This window comes from Aedes albopictus, chromosome 3, assembly GCF_035046485.1.
Source record: "Aedes albopictus strain Foshan chromosome 3, AalbF5, whole genome shotgun sequence".
In the NCBI taxonomy this organism is placed as follows: domain Eukaryota; kingdom Metazoa; phylum Arthropoda; class Insecta; order Diptera; family Culicidae; genus Aedes; species Aedes albopictus.
The window spans coordinates 382,692,756-382,709,235 of record NC_085138.1 but is presented as its reverse complement, the minus strand read 5'-3'; the positions used below and the strand labels follow the sequence as shown (position 1 = coordinate 382,709,235).

General features: G+C 44.1%; 1 protein-coding gene across 1 annotated transcript in view; it reads left to right on the top strand.

The window, feature by feature from the left end:
* Positions 1-16,480, top strand: part of LOC109400785 (protein kinase C-binding protein NELL1) — a 101,140-nt gene that overhangs the window by 75,004 nt on the left and 9,656 nt on the right. Inside the window, exons 8-12 of the mRNA XM_062855850.1 lie at positions 3,441-3,701; positions 3,779-3,944; positions 8,014-8,536; positions 8,609-8,851; positions 15,054-15,074. Coding sequence (XP_062711834.1) covers positions 3,441-3,701; positions 3,779-3,944; positions 8,014-8,536; positions 8,609-8,851; positions 15,054-15,074 — 1,214 coding nt within the window. The remainder of the gene's footprint in view (positions 1-3,440; positions 3,702-3,778; positions 3,945-8,013; positions 8,537-8,608; positions 8,852-15,053; positions 15,075-16,480) is intronic.

Here is a 16,480-nt window from a genome sequence, read left to right as displayed (position 1 = left end):
CGAAGGGATCCAAACCAAGGTGATGTTATATGCTTGATTCGATAGAGCACTCAAAAATGATCGTATTTCGCTTAGGAAATACGTGGAGTGCTTTACCGGCCTCATTGAGCAAATAGCCTCAATTGAACTGATCGTTGTACGATAAAGCTTTATCAGATCTTCCGGGTGGGCTCCCCACCATATTCCGGTGAGTGTGCGCATGAAGTTGATTCGTTGTTGGTACTTCTGATACAGATAATTGATGTGCTTTCCTCAGGTGCCTTTAGAGTCGAACCAGAGCCCTAGATACATATGCGAAAGAGCTTGAGTGAGTTCCTTACCCAAAAATTGAAGCTCCAGATCGGCTGGATCACGCTTCCTAAAAAATACAACTAACTCAGTTTTCTCCGAAGAGAATTCGATACCCAGCTTTACAGCCCAAGCAGACAAATTATCCAGAGTATCTTGCAATGGTCCTTGCAGATTTTCCGCCTCTGGTCCGGTGATAGAATTTTCGGCGAATGCCAGAGGTATCACGGAGGCCTTTTTGGGGGTTTTGAAGGGTTTGGGATGCTCCTAAAACGCCTGCTTCAGAAACCTCTCCCTCCTAATACGACCTGAAATGTCTCGAAACGCCCCTGCAACCTCTGCAATCAATCCCCTGCACACTGTTGAAATCATCATAATCAATTTGAAATTACCCTGAAACCCCTTAGATTACCTTTTAAGCTCCAGGAACCTCCTGAAACGTACATGAAAACTCCTTAAAATGCCCCTGAAATTCTATGAAACGCTCCTGAAACACTAGAAACGCCGTTCCTGAAACTGCTTGTAACACCCATTAAAGGCTCCTGAGACCCCCTCTCCTGTGTGGTCCTTAAAACCTCTTGAAATGCCCTCTGAATCTCCCTCAATACTGTTAATCACTTTAATGAATCCCATTAAAACGTCAACGAAACTTGACAGAACGCCCTTAAAAGGCACCTGAAAATCTCTGAAACAACTCCAAAACTCCCGGTTTTTTTTTTTGGTTCTGTTCCTAGGTATCCCCATGACCCCATCTCAATTACCCAGGAACAATTAACTAGCTAGATTCCCTCATTGAAGCTCTGACTTTATATTTACATTTTTAACTTATACACTCCCAGCTAATACCATAAAAAGCGGATCCAGTGTAGTTATTCCCGGAAGTTCAAAAAATCTCAGTTGGCAGAGGCAGCATCAATAATGTACCTTATCACGACTTGTTCTGATAATGGGGCACGTTCGGTGGAGTACTAGATTTGTACTAATAAGCTGATTTTTTGTATGATAAGCATAAGAAGGTACCTATCCTACCTCGATACCTTGTTGGCAACAAAATATCTTTACTCCAACGCCGAACTTGTAGTAGACCACCATCTGCGTCGGTCTTGGACGATGTTCTTTCAGTTTCCTCGAGTGTGTAGGGATCGCAGGTCTTCTACAACCGCGTGTAGCCAGCGTGTTCGCAGCCGCCCACGATCTTGCCGACATCTACTTGGTTCCCTGCTGAATATTGTTTTCGCTATTCTTTCTGCCGACATGTCCAGCCCTGTAGTAGTCTGCCGTATGTTATATGTTTCACTATATTCGCATCTTTGTACGCTTGGAACAACTCGTGATTCTTGCGGCACTTTGCTCTCAAAAACTTCGAAAGCTTTTTGGTCTATCTCCTTTAACCTCCACGCCACGTGACCGAGTTTTAGAGCGAATTTCGCTTGCTTTTGCAAGTTACGGGACCTAAGCTGATTATGCAATCCGTAAAAGGCTTTATTTGCAGCTGCAATACGGCTTTTGACTTCACGGGAAACGTCATTGTCACATCTTCAAACACATTCCCATCAATCTCTACCTCATCATTAACACCACTAGGCCTGCCTCTGTCTCTACCCGTTATCATGTACTTCGTCAAGCCTATCCCCGCTGCTTCTCTCTTCAAAGCAGCATAACCTTCCTCCACTGCCCTAGGTTCGGTGCCGCTGAGATCAATATCGTCAGCAAAGCCAAAGAGCATGTGCAACCGTGTGATGATAGTGCCATTCCTCTGCACACCAGACCTCCTAATCGCTCCATCGAGTGCAATGTTGAACAGCAAATTCGAAAGAGTATCACCCTGCTTCAATTCATCCAAGGTCACAAACGAGGTAGATACTTCGTCTGCGATCCGAATACTTAGTTTTAGTCCATTGCGCGTATCAGCTTCATTTGGAAAAGGCATTTTTGCGTAACGTGATGTACAGGTCGGACACGATTATCCTGAGACGGGTTCTGAAGTTTTTCAAACATGTGTCTGACAAAAAGAATGCCGTACAAGCTAAAATTTCAACTGATGAGTAATCAAAGTTCATTCGACAAAATTTCAAAAGTTTAACTTCATGTTACATTTTTCCCCAATTATGATAGTTATTCAAATAGAACAATCGTTCAATGAATAGCTCGACACTAATTCTTCATTAGGGCCTAACTGACATTTTCAATTTCTCTTCATCGATCCTCTCTTTGTGTTATTACGGAAAGTGTATTAAGTTTTCCAAAGATTTTTTGGTTGAAATGCAAAGACGACGACTACATCTTGCTCTAGAAACAGAAAGAATAATGATTTTGTTTGTTTTGATCAAGTTATTAGCGAAAGAGAGAGTCGACGAAGAGAAATCGATCAAGTCAGTTAGGCCCTTGAGAAAAATCATTGTCAAGTTGTCAGAAATCATGTCTGACAATTTATTAGTAATTACACATGTATCTGTTCAAAGGGTAATGCTCCGTCAACACTCTCCTCCTGAATTCTTCGAAATGGGAAAGACTTAAAAAATAAAACACAAGTCACAGATTAAAACCACATCTTAATAAATTAAGAAAACTGCAATAAATAATTCAATAATTTAGATACTCCACATAGGCGCAAAGTACGACGACGGCGTACGCACGGTAGACGTCAACACCACAAAAATAAACACTCACAGAAAAAGAAAAACGAGGTGGTTCAGTCGACAGAAGGTGAAGATATATGAATGCGTTTTATAACATTTTTTACTCTCCACTCTAGCGCTCTCATATCCATATAACCCCCATATGAAAAATGGTCGTTTGATTTGTTTCAACGACCAAGCTAACCCCCGCTCATCTCGGTTTTCCCTAGAAATTATATTTCATTTTAATGTGTGAGATTTTACACTTGTCAACACGATGTGATACTAACTCGAAACATCATCCGCGATTACGATTTGGCGCGACCGGCCGGCCGACTGACTGACTGACTGATCGCCCCCTACACGAGAAACGTCTGCCAAACAGCTGGAAGAGATTTTGCAAGTTTGTTAGCACGTGCGGAACATCTTCGATCGGTCGTGGAGTCAGTCGGCCCCAGGTCGGCGCCAAATCTGGTCCCCGAAACTCACTCACCAATTTCTCCTTTTCACCGCACCTCCCGATCCTTCCGGTAGACATCGACGAGTGCGCTCAGCAAGGTGGTCTTAATGGCAATCACTGCCATCTGAACACGCGCTGCGTCAACACGTTCGGTTCGTACGTGTGCGAGTGTCTGCCCGGCTACCGGCAGCTGGACAAGTTCAACTGCGTCGAGGTGGACGAGTGCAAGTCCGGGGAGCACAGCTGCCACCAGCACGCGGACTGCATCAACACGGCCGGCTCGTATCACTGCCGCTGCAAGGCGGGCTACGAGGGCGACGGGTACGACTGTAAACGTGAGTTGAACTTTGCGAATCTACTTATCCAAAGGTCACTCTTTGACTAAAGTTTCTATTGTTTTTCCTTTCCGCAGCGGTGTGCAATCAAACTTGTCTGAATGGGGGCGAATGCCGGACGCCCGGTGTGTGTACGTGCCGTGCCGGCTATGTCGGTGAATCCTGCGAGAAGGATCTGGATGAGTGTGCGACCGGGGTGCACCGGTGTAAGGAGACAACGAACTGTGTTAACATGCCAGGATGGTGAGTAATTCTTGTTAAATGGCAAATATTCTAATAGATTTTTTCGTTATAGTACACTAATACCCACTAAATGATACCCAAGACGTTTAATACAATAGGCGGCAAACGGGGGTAACATCCATAAATTTCGACACGCTCAGAGGGCTCAGCAAAGTGTGACGACCCATAGAAAATTTTCAGAGGTCTCCACAACACCAGACGAGAATGGAACCTTACAGAACTCCTGAGGTTATGCGAAAGCACTTCCGATCCACCTCTGTGTTGTATACCAGTATAAAAAGGCCGGCTCTAGAGACATGTTATTCTTTATTTGGGACATGTGTGCCAATGTCGTACACCAGTACTCGATACTGAAATAGTTATTTATGTGACGAGTTGCAAAAAGTTGATTTTTTCAGCACGAGTCGTACTTTTATCCAACGAGGCTTGCCGAGTTGGATAAATACGAAGAGTACTGAAAAAATCTAATTTTGCAACGAGTTCCATACAAAATTTTATGCAATGATTTTTTCATAATGCAACCCATTTGAGTTGCATAATGTTGCATTATAAACATTATACAACTATTTTTCATTATGCAACTCAATTCAGTTGCATAATGAGCCAGTTCGGAAAAATTGGCCATTATGATACCAAAATGAGTTATATAAAATGTTAATTATGATACTGAATTGCATAAACAATTTTCGAGAAGCTTGTACATATAGGTGCTTGGAATCTCCAGACTAGGAGCGCTCTGGGAATAGCTGCTTAGCTGACGCTATTGATCGCATCCCTTGTCAAGGGTCACTACTGCACAGTAGCGAATTCTGCTCCTCATACATTAGTAAGCCATCTTGGCGATAGCTCAAGACATCTACACCCTCAGTAGTATGCTTCAACAACCTGCTGAGGAAGATCCTCTCGAGCACCTTCCTAGACATGTCGAGCAAGCATATTGGTATATGCCGACGGATCTCCAGGTTCTGACCCCTACAAACCTTTGGGAAGACTCCGTCGTCCTTACAACGTCCTCTGCAACGTCTAACTTTAAAGCCACTTGTGCCGACTTTTCGAACCCTCTAAGCAGAATACCCTCTCCGAATGAGTGTAATCAGTTTCGTACCTTTTGATTCCTTCCTCAGTGTCAGTTATCCACGTCTGATTAAAGCCACGCCTGATTTTGCAATCCCTGTTTGCTCTTTCATGCTGATCACTCGAATATCCAGGCATTGAAGTCACCCGCTATTACCACTGGCCGTCGTTTTGATGCTGGGTCATTAAACCGAAGACCATTAAACCGAAGGTCATTAGGCCGAATAGTCATTGGGCCGAATGGTCATTAGGCCGAATGGTCATCAGGACAAATTGAAAGTTAGCCGTTGGTTTTACCTTTTCCAACATTTTTTTACCAAAAACTAGTTTAACAATGAAACTAGAAAGAATAGCCTATGTTTTAAAGAAGGAAAAATTTATGAATTGAATTTCAGCAGTTTCAGCGCCAAAAACTATTTTAGCAATGATACTAGAAAGAACAGCCTATATTTAAAAGAAGGAAAAATTCGTGGGTAAAATATCAGTAGATTCAGCATCAATAAAGTATCTTCGTGCCTGTCACACTATACACACATGCAAAATGGTCATTTGCAGAGGAAGCTCTCAGTTAATAACTGTGGAAGTGTTCATAGAACACTGAGCTGAGAAGCAGGCTTTGTCTCAGTGGGGACGTATCGGCAAGAAGAAGACCCAATGACCATTCGGCCTGATGACCATTCGGCCTGATGACCATTCGGCCTGATGACCATTCGGCCTGATGACCATTCGGCCTGATGACCATTCGGCCTGATGACCATTCGGCCTAATGACCATTCGGCCTAATGACCATTTGGACTAATGACCTTCGGCCGAATGGCCTTCGTCCGAATGGCCTGACACCGTTTTGTCTACAGGGCCGTCATACAGTCTGGCATCTGCATGAACTGCTCGATCGATGCTCGGCAGCTAGAGAAGACCCCGTTTATCTTGGCGACCACGAATCTTTCGTAGGATGTAGACACCAATTCATGGACAAGATATTACCACATTGTTCATATCACCACCATTTTGAATTTATCCACGACCCAGTTGCTATTACCGGCGGATACTCCATATGGGTTCGCAGTGATAGCGATATCCGTCCCTACTACTTAGCGACTGTTTGACACAGCAGTTGCTAGGTTATATTACAGTGTTTCACGTTTGACTGCGTTGCTTGCATTGTGACATGGCATCTGTGGTTCCTTTAAAAGCCGGGCACCTTGGGTCTACCGTTGAGTGCTTTTCGCAGATTTTCCAAAACAAATTAAGCACTAAAGGGTATGTGCACTGAGCAACCTTGCGCCTTACGACCCTCATCTTCACATCGCCTACAAAGCTTGCTCCTGTCAGCGCCATTACTGTACCAAGGCTTGTGTCCTGGTTCAAGACATCTGAAGCAAACTCCGGTAGCTCGTGTATGCCCATTGACCAGCTAATAAACCGATCAAGCCCACCTCTAGCTCGCTGCCGCAGGTAGCTGAACCAAGGCCACCTGTATTCCTGCAGGGCCTTTCCGTAACCGAACGACTGCGGTGGCCACCTGTACTTCGCACTGTTTGCACAGTGCCGTAACGAGGCTTTCGCGTCCGTGATCTTGTCCTAGTTTCTGACCTTCAGAGTCACTTCAACGATAAGAACCCTCACCTCGATAACCCCAACATACCAAGGACCTGTCCCGCCAGACACTTGTAGGCGGCGCCTTGCAGGTTTTGTTACGCTTGAGCTCGAGTATCATTTTTCCGGTACGAGTACGTAGAATACTGCATACGTCGGCTCCGAGATCCACGCTCCTCATCGCCTTCAAGACTTCCAAATACTTAGACTCGTCCGTCTTGATTACGAGCGTGTCACTCTTCTCTCGCTTGTCACCTGCCTCCTGCCTTTCCTTGGCTTAGCGTCCCTACGCACCTGTTCCTACATCGTCTTCCTCTTTGTCTTCTTCTTTTTTTTTTCATCCTCTCCACTAGGGTCCAAGGTGCGTTCATCCTCTGACCCGTCCTGACCTGTGGTGACCCCCACAAGGTTACAGCCCTCTACTACCTTCATCCAGGAACGGGCCAGCTTTTCAAACCTGTCCTACCCAGACTTCTGAACTTCCCAACTGGGTTAACACTCTCTTTGCCTGGCGAGTATCAACGGGTGGCTCATCCCTTGACGCGCTTCTTCGATTGCTTATTGTACGCAATCGCATTTTGCGTCTGGATCGGGCTCTCCGCGATGCAAATGCCCTAGTCTAGATCAGACATCGGTGCCAAGCTTCACAGGCTCTGGCGCTGCCGTGAGATTCTGGTTGTCTAGTTTGGCCGCTAGCATCAACTTCCAGAGTTCTGGCAATCCCTGCTATCCATCCTTGCTGATACAACTCTTCAAGAAGACGAAGCCGATTATTAGGGAAACCTAGTTAATCCACTTTTTGAGAAACGTTATACCTCACTAGTACCTCGAGAAAAAAGGTCGACCGCATCTAAGCCCTGCATTATCGCGGCATAGCACAAATTACTGTGAGGGTTACCCTGATATCTCGCAGACTCCGTTAACTATCAAGTTTATTTGAACCCCGCTCAACTGGCGCATTTATCCCCGGAGCAGGTGGTCCGTAGTGCTATTTTAAGCCGGCGACTAACAATTCGTTCTAGTTTGTATAATTGGAAGGCACATCCGCGAGCGTGTTGAGAAGTTGGCATCTAAGCCGAAAGAGAGATGGAATTGCGAAAATAGGAGTATTCATGGTGTGGGCTTTCTGTTCCGCAGAATCGCTACCTGTTTTGTGGCTTAGTTGGTTGAAGCGCCGGTCTAGCGAATACGGAGTCGTGGGTTCGAATCTTACCAGATTCACAATTTCATCTCTCAATTTGCCAATTAATCAACACTTTGTGTCTTCTAATTTTCAAGTTTTTCCTAGTGTGAATAATATAAACAAGCAAACATATCATGACATTATTTTTATTTGTACCGTTAAGAATAAATAAGGAAATGTTTTAATAATCAGCCATCAAAACTCTCTTCCCCACAGGTATTTCTGCAAATGCAAGCCTGGATTTGAAACCAAAGGAAAAGAGTGTGTAGATATAGATGAGTGCTATCTGAACACGCACAGCTGTCACGCGACGGCCCGGTGCGTGAACACGCAGGGACATTTCGAGTGTGTATGCCCGTCGTCGGCCACTGCTGCTGCCGCCGCCGTCGCCGCGGAGGAGCGGTCATCCAGCGGGACGTTAGCCGCCTTGTCGTCCAGCAGCTTCGTCGGCGCGTCCCGCGACTGTAGGTTAAGTTGTGTGTTCGAGGACAGTGAGATTCCGGACGGTGGGCAGATCTCGCCCCGGAACCAACCCTGCAAGGTGTGCACCTGCTCCAGGGGGGTCATTAGCTGCGTGGAACCACCGTGCAACTGTACGACCTGGCGGAGGGGTAGCGGGCGTGACCTGTGCTGTCCGCAGTGCGATCCCAAAGAGTCCTGCCAGCACCAGGAGCTGAAGCACGTGACGTTCCGCAGCGGCGAGCAGTGGATTTACCAGTGTCAGACGTGCGAGTGTCTGGTAAGTTATTTTTTCGGAGGGTTACTCTGGATATTCCTTGATGATGGTCAACATGGTTTCCGTCTCGTACAGTACGGTGAATTCGACTGCTGGAAGCTGGAGTGTCCACCGCTGACTTGTGATAATCCTTTCCCGCTGGGACCGGGTGACTGCTGTCCACGGTGTCCGGATGACATGTGCGGGCTGGACAACACGACCGCTGCCAACGGCATCACCGGTGGCTCCGGGAGCTCGTGCCTGTACGACCAGCACATCTACGCCTCTGGACAGTCGTTCAAGTACTCGTCCAGAGAGTGTGCCACCTGTTCCTGTAAGGTGAGTTGATCCGTTTGTTCCCTTACTTGCATCGCTGGACGAATGGCATTCCTCTCATTTCATTCGTCCAGTGGATGCATATAAACCCTAGTCTGTAAGAAGGTTATATTGCTCGGGAAACCCTACTTTCAGTAATTTCGACTAGGGATAATAATATTACTAGAGCAGACATTTTATGTTTCAACGTTCCTCGTTTTTACGTTCCTTTTCGAAAAGTCAAAGTCACTGTTGTTGATTAGGATTGATTTGCTCTATCGGTTTCCGTTCATTTCGATCATGCATTCATCCGCCGTCCAACTAATCGAACTAAAAAGCAAACTAATCAACAAATAATGGCATGTAACTTTCGCTGTGCTTCCAACTATGAGCTTACATTTAATTACTAGCCCGAAAAGATAGTACATCCTAATTACATATAATCAATCGGATATGTATCGCTAGTGCCGTCCGCTAATAACTTCCTGTTTATGATATCTTTTATGTTGTCGTATTCTGTTTCTAACCTTTTTATTTTTCATTCATTAAAAGCAGTTCAAATCGTTGCAATATGCCTACAGTGGCTTGAAAGCAATCACGCTAGTCAGAATTAAGACAGTTCATGAGTTAGCTGAATGTATCTCACTCAAAATCACACATACATTACAACTACATAGGGATTTAAGTTTTCTCAACAGACCTACACACCACATGGAACTCCAATTTCACAGCATCATTTCGTACTGGGATAATCTTACGGCAGAATTTGTAGCCTGCGACCATGTGATCCATCCGCCCTCGAAGTTTCAGTTCTGTTGTCTACCACTTTTGTCTTTTAGTCAGCACATTTTCCACTTGATACCATTTGATAGGAATTTGTGCAGTCTTGTACAGCCAGATCTTAATGGTTGCGTAAAGTCTCTGCATATCATTCCGATGCATAGCTGTCATTGATTGTTTTATGTTTCTATATTCGAAGTACTAAATTCCTAACTTGACTCTCTAACATACATACATAAATTTATTTGTTCAACATCACATTTAAGACAATACATAATCAACAATAGTACGCCACAATACTCGGTTTGTGACTGCCGCTCTCTATCCTCGGTCGCGCCCAATGCTCGCCAGATCACGCTCTACCTGGTCCGCCCATCATGCTCTCTGCGTTCCACGCCTTCTTGTGCCAACCGGATCAGTAGCAAACACCAGCTTTGCAGGGTTGTTGTCCGGCATTCTTACAACATGCCCTGCCCACCGTATCCTTCCGGCTTTGGCCATCTCCTGAATGCTAAGTTCGCCGTAAAGTGCAGCGAGCTCGTGGTTCATCCTTCTCCGTCACAAACCGTTCTCCTGCACCGAAGATCGTCCTTAGCACGCGTCGCTCGAAAACTCCGAGTGCTTACTGGTCCTCCTCGAGCGTGGTCCATGTTTCGTATCCGTAGCAGACCACCGGTCTTATTAGCGTTTTGTACATGGTGCATTTGGTGCGTGGGTGAATCTTTTTCGACCGCAATTTCTTCTGGAGCCCGTAGAAGGCCCGACTTCCGCTGATGATGCGCCTCCAAATTTCACTACTCACGTTGTTGTTAGCCGTCAGCAAGGATTCGAGGTAGACGAATTCCTCCACCACCTCGAAAGTATCGCCGTCTATCGTAACATTACTACCCAGACGGATCCGGTCGTTCGGCTCCGCCTACCAGCATGTACTTTGTTTTTGAGGCATTCATCACCAGTCCGACCTTTGCTGCTTCGCGTTTCAGGCGGGTGTACAGTTCTGCCACCGTTCCAAATGTTCTGGCAATAATGTCCATGTCGTCCGCAAAGCACACAAATTGACCGGATTTTGTGAAAATCGTTCCCCGGCTGTTCCCCGGCTCGTCGCATCACACCTTCCAGCACGATGTTTAAGAGTAGACAGGAGAGTCCGTCACCTTGTCGCAGTCCCCGGCGAGAAACGAATGAACTGGATAGTTCACCCGAACCCCTTACGCAGTTTTGCACACCGTCCATCGTTGCTTTAATCAGTCTAGTCAGCTTCCCAGGAAAGCCGTTTTCGTCCATGATTCTCCATAGCTCCGTGCGGTCGATACTGCCGTATGCCGCGTTGAAGTCGATGAACAGATGATGCGTTGCGACCTGGTATTCAAGGCATTTCTGGAGTTCGCGAGCGGAACCATTAATTGCTATTAATTGCTAATATTTATGCTTTGAACCAGAAACTGCCACTGTTGGGAATTCATTCTGAGAATGCATACAGGAATGCCTTCCGGATATTCCTCAAATAGCAAAAACTCATTCCGAGGATTCCTCTCGGAGTTTCCTCCGGAAAGTGTCACAGGAATTCCTTTAAGGGATTCCTCCTAGAGTTTCTTACTGGGATTTGCTTCCGGGGATTTCTCCAAGAATTCCTTTTAGACATGCTTCTTGGATGTTGTGGGGGTTACTCCAGAAATTAATAACAGATAATTTCCCAGAAATTCTTTTCCGGTGATTTCGCGTAAAATGCTTCCGAACACTCTTGCACAAATTACCTCCGAAAAGTCCGGAGGTTCCTCCAGAAGTTTTCTCCGAAAATTCAAACAGGTATCACCCAAAGAATTTCTCCAGAAACTCCGCCTAAAATTCTTTCAGGAGCTTCTCCGTGGATTCCTCCGGGAAAATTCTAAGTGAAATAATCCTAGAGTTTCTCCGGGAGTTCCTACGATAATTCCTCCAAGAAAATCTCCAGGAATATTCTCAAGAAATTCCCTCTTAAGTTCCTTCGCGAGCTCCTCCAAAAGTTCCTGCAAGAGTTTTTACAAGAATTTCTCCGAGACTTGCTTCGAAAATTTCCAGGAATTACTCCAGGAATTCTCCCAGGTAGTTCCTCATAAAATTCCTCCAGGAGTTCCTTAAGAAATAAATAAATAAAATATGCAGGAGCACATTCCGGTGGCCACGGGTTGACCAGTGGTTGGCCAGGGAGGCCGTTTGACGTTTTACGGTGACCAAGTAGATAAATTCAAAAAATCATGTAGATAGAGCCTTCGCATGCCTGGTTTTGGTGCCCTGACTGAAATGTCCACGATCCAGGTCCCCGCGGGGGTAATTCCGATGCCTGCAACAGGACCAGATTGGGTTGGCCAGTTCCACATGACCACTACCAGACACGCATCACACAGCTGGAGATGTTTGCTGCAGACATCAATATTTAACGACCCGGCCGCTCGTGTAAAACTTGTGTAAACAAAATTCTTCTCAGTAAACTGTCAAAATCGCGAATCGACCACTCTTCTGCTGTCGACTGTCGAGCTAGTCGGTTTCTGTCATAGCTTTTCTCCTCGACTCGACAGTGATAGCAGGCGACCCGATTTAATCGACTCGAGTTATAAAATAGCCCTCATAAACTACCGTCCTGCTTTTCATTTCAAGGAGATACAGAGTACCGATACCGCCTTAATGATCGGTTTGCGGCCGACGCTCTCCATCATGATTTCCGGCGCTCGGTTATGATGGAGCGATGCTCCCAACATTGCATTCGGTGTGGTCCTCTCATCTTGCACACTGCGCTCTTCGCCTTCTTGTATCAACCGGGCCGGTGGTAAAGACCAATTGTTGTTGTTGTCCGACATTCTTGCAACATGCTCTGCTTACTGTACCATTCCAAATTTTGATCACTTTCAGGATGCTGCGTTCAGCTTAGAGTATAGAGAGCTCGTGGTTCATGTATGACATATGTGAAGCAGAACCATGACCGGATTTACTAAGTATTGTATCGTAGATGTTCAGTTCTGTTCGTTCTCTAATATTTACTGATGATCAAAAGTAGATATGAAGATCTTAAGTCAAGCGATGGTGAGTTTCATTTAAATTTGACAATTCTCCTGAAACATACTGGAAAAAACTTGTAATTAGAAGGCACGAAATGTTGCTAATTGACAATTTAAAAGATGAAATGTGTGAAAAAATCGCGTTGTGGTGGCATTTGAACCCATGACTTCGTATTCGCTAGACCGACGATTAATCCACTAAGCCACAGAACAGGTAATGACCAATGAGAGTCCAATAGAGGTGGGGAAGAAGATACTTCGTGTGCGCCAGATCCGTGTCTGGTGCAAAACATGTCACTACTACAAGCAAAGCGAGCTCCCATAAGAACGCGTGTCAAATAGTGACGTCACTATTTGTGTTTACATTTTTCTTTCCTTACTAATACATAGCCATCTCTTCTTCTTACCCACCTGCGATATACTCTCATTGGGTAATGACTCTGCGAAATAGAAAGCCAAATTGGCTCCGAAGCAACACCGTGAACACTAGTGAGTTGTTTTTATGAAGCTGAGACAATTTGCTCTCACTTGTAGTTAGTGAGCACAAACGCGAGTGTGTTGTGGATTGGCATCTAAGCCGCAAGAGAGATGGGTTTGTGAAAAAGAGTGTCCACGGTGTTGCTTTGAAGTCAGTTTGGCTTTCTATTCCGCAGAGTCGTTACCTTTCCTGTGGCTTAGTTCGTTAAAGCGCCGGTCTAGCAAATACGAAGACGTCAGTTCGAATCCCACCAGAACGCGTTTTTTTCACAAATTTCATCTCTCAATTTGTCAGTTAGCAACATTTCGTTCCTTCTAACTACAAGTTTTCCAGATTGTTTCAGACATACCAGCAAATCTGATAAAATGCCATTTAAGGGCAACATGTAATTTGCTTGTTAAGATTGGTCAATGTATTCCGTTCACGTAATACGAAACCAGCCGTCTACCGTAATACCTGCTCCGTAAGGTGGCCCACACTTATATGAAAAACTAAAATTTCGAAAAATGCCAAGTTTTACCCCCTAAATCAGTTGTTTTGGACGCCCAGAAACTACGTTCAAAATTTGAGCAAAATCAGTTGAGCCCAAGAAGGCGCTCAAAACGCTTGTAGTTTGTATGGGAAAACTTGGCCAAATGTATGCAGAAATTTTAAGTTTTCGAATTTTGCCGCTAGGTGGCGCCGTAAGCGTTCTATAATCAAACCCTTTATTATTATTGTAGCTGACTATATGTCAAACAATTTTGTCGAAGACCGCAAAGTGATCCAATGTCTGTGAAAAAAGTTTTACCCTAGGTAAAGTGAGGCTAAACTTTATTGTTGTTTTTCCAATACATGTAAAGGAATAATATCAATAATGAAATCTCCATACTTTGCCTCACTTTGCCCAGGGTACAACTTTTTTCACAGCCGTCGGATCACTCCGCGGTCTTCGACAAAGTTTTTTGGCATATAGTCCCCTACAATAATACCAAAGGGTTTATTTATTGAACGCTTACAGCGCCACCTAGCGACAAAATTCGGAAACTTAAAATTTCTGCATACATTTGGCCAAGTTTTCCCATACAAACTTCAAGCGTTTTGAGCGTCCCTTGGGCTCAACTGATTTTGCTCAAATTTTAAACGTAGCTTCTGGGAGTTCAAAACAACTGATTTAGGAGGTAAGACTTGGCATTTTTCGAAATTTTTGTTTTTGATATAAGTGTGGGCCACCCTACTACTCCGACTTTAAAATCCTTCCAGCTCAGATATTCACTTAGCTGGCTGACTTATTGTTGTTTAGATAATTCATGGCTATCATTGCCACACATAGCTTGAACATTGATTGTTTGTCGGACTGGCTTCTATATCTTAAAATGAAGAGAATAAAACGAGTAACATGTTGAATCTCAAACAGTCTTTGCCCTGTGACTCAAATGTCCATCATCAGCTCAGAAAGGTAGACTAAATAATCATACTTGGGGCCTACAAGTATAAACAAGAATGATATTAAGGACATGTAGACACTACATTGATGTAATCATTTCTCTCAATGCCCCTATGTTCAAATTGTTCGAGTGTTCTTCGAAGTATTGCTTCCACCTTTTCATCACTTAACAACCATCTGCCAAAATTCTCTTGTTGACATACTCGTTTCGGAAGTTTCTTTTCTGATATCTTATTCGTTTCTCCTCGTTCGCTGTTACCTCATCTGTCTGAAAAGTATCATCGTCGCTTGGTAGTGAGCCATTCATTCTGTTATGTTCTCCTTTTCCATGCAAAGTTACATCATAAACACTAACGCAAATTATAAAAAAAAACAATGAAATTCCCTTACACATTTGCAGCCATATCATTTATCTAATCATAGTTACCGTATTAATAAAAAAAACATAATTTCAAATACCGAATAATATTAACCTATAACACTGTAACCTGCGAACAAATTACATTCCAGGTCCCCTACTGTGCCCAACTGGTGAGCAATTCCGCGTGTTGTGTGCATCGGTAAAAAATCACTCTTTAACTACACTAACATTCGTTTTTTGACCTTATGGTTTGGTATTCTTCGGTTTGGTTTTTACAATTATCGTTTCCATTGCGTTCCTCTGGCCAACTGTTTGATCTTCCTCTTCGGTTCCAAAAGGCTTTTTTCCTTAGTTCAGATTATGTATATGCAAACCGATTCCGGCTGGGTTGGTTGCTTGGGTTGGTTCGAGGTGGATGTTGAACGCTGACGTGTTCAACTGCTTTCTGATTGAACTCAAGTGGTTTCCCAGCCGGAAGGTTTGATTTATCAGTTCAATTATTTTTCGTTCAATTCCTCTATCACAATGAATCACATTTTTCTATTTACTCACCTCACTGTTATAACCATAATGAGCAATGTTTGTGTATTTCTAGCAATTTCACAAAAAAAAACCTTTTTTCCTCAATCAAACAGAAATGTAAATACAAACACTTCTTTGTATTTATCAAAAGCACGTTCAGTTTTCCAAATCTCACCCTTGAAAGATGTATATAAATTGTTCATCTTGAATCGAGGAAAATAAAAAAACTGATCACATTTCTTAACGCTTCATTCATATTTCACCGAGTCATAAAGAAATTCCCTTCTCGCAGCAAGGAGTCAAAATTGCACCTTCATAGATGTTCCGCTACTAGAAAGAACAATCCCTCTTCCTACTATCCACACTGGTTAAACTGTTTCAGTTTCGTTCATTTAGCGACTCAGTTCTGAACCTATTTTAAGTTCCCTGAGTTTCGTTATCAGTTTTGTTTATCCGTTTACAGTTATTTTACTTCAAACAACTACATCAGCCACACCCCTTTTGGCAATCAACCAATTCTTCAAAACGCAATCAATGTAGAGCAACGACATTTTCTTGCAAATCTAAGAGTTCACTCTGCACCACAGCACCAACCGAGCACCGGTTTCGTTGTCAATTGACATTCCTCGGCGACGAAACTCCAAATCCGTTTTTTTTTTCGTTGAGCTTGCCTAGATTATATTCCCTTTTGACTTTTATTAGCATGTCCAACGAAATCTCTTGCTGACACTAGCGTTCTTCAATTCTAGCGATTTATCCATTTACGTTACCTCTTCTTATGTTCAAGTGTGGCCTGCAAGTCCCGCCAACTCTCCGACAATCAGTGATCAGTTTCATCGCACACATCATTCCCAAACTGCCAGCACACTCAAACCTTCTGATTGGTGTTAAACGAGAGCTTTGAGTCCTGAATTTTCCCGAAAATCATTCCCCACCCGCAACGAAAAGAACTCACATTCATCATACACAACATTTCTCATCACAACCAAGATCGAAGCAAATTCAATTCTCCTTCCAAACAAGAACGATCTTAGAGATCCATTTGGGTTCCAAA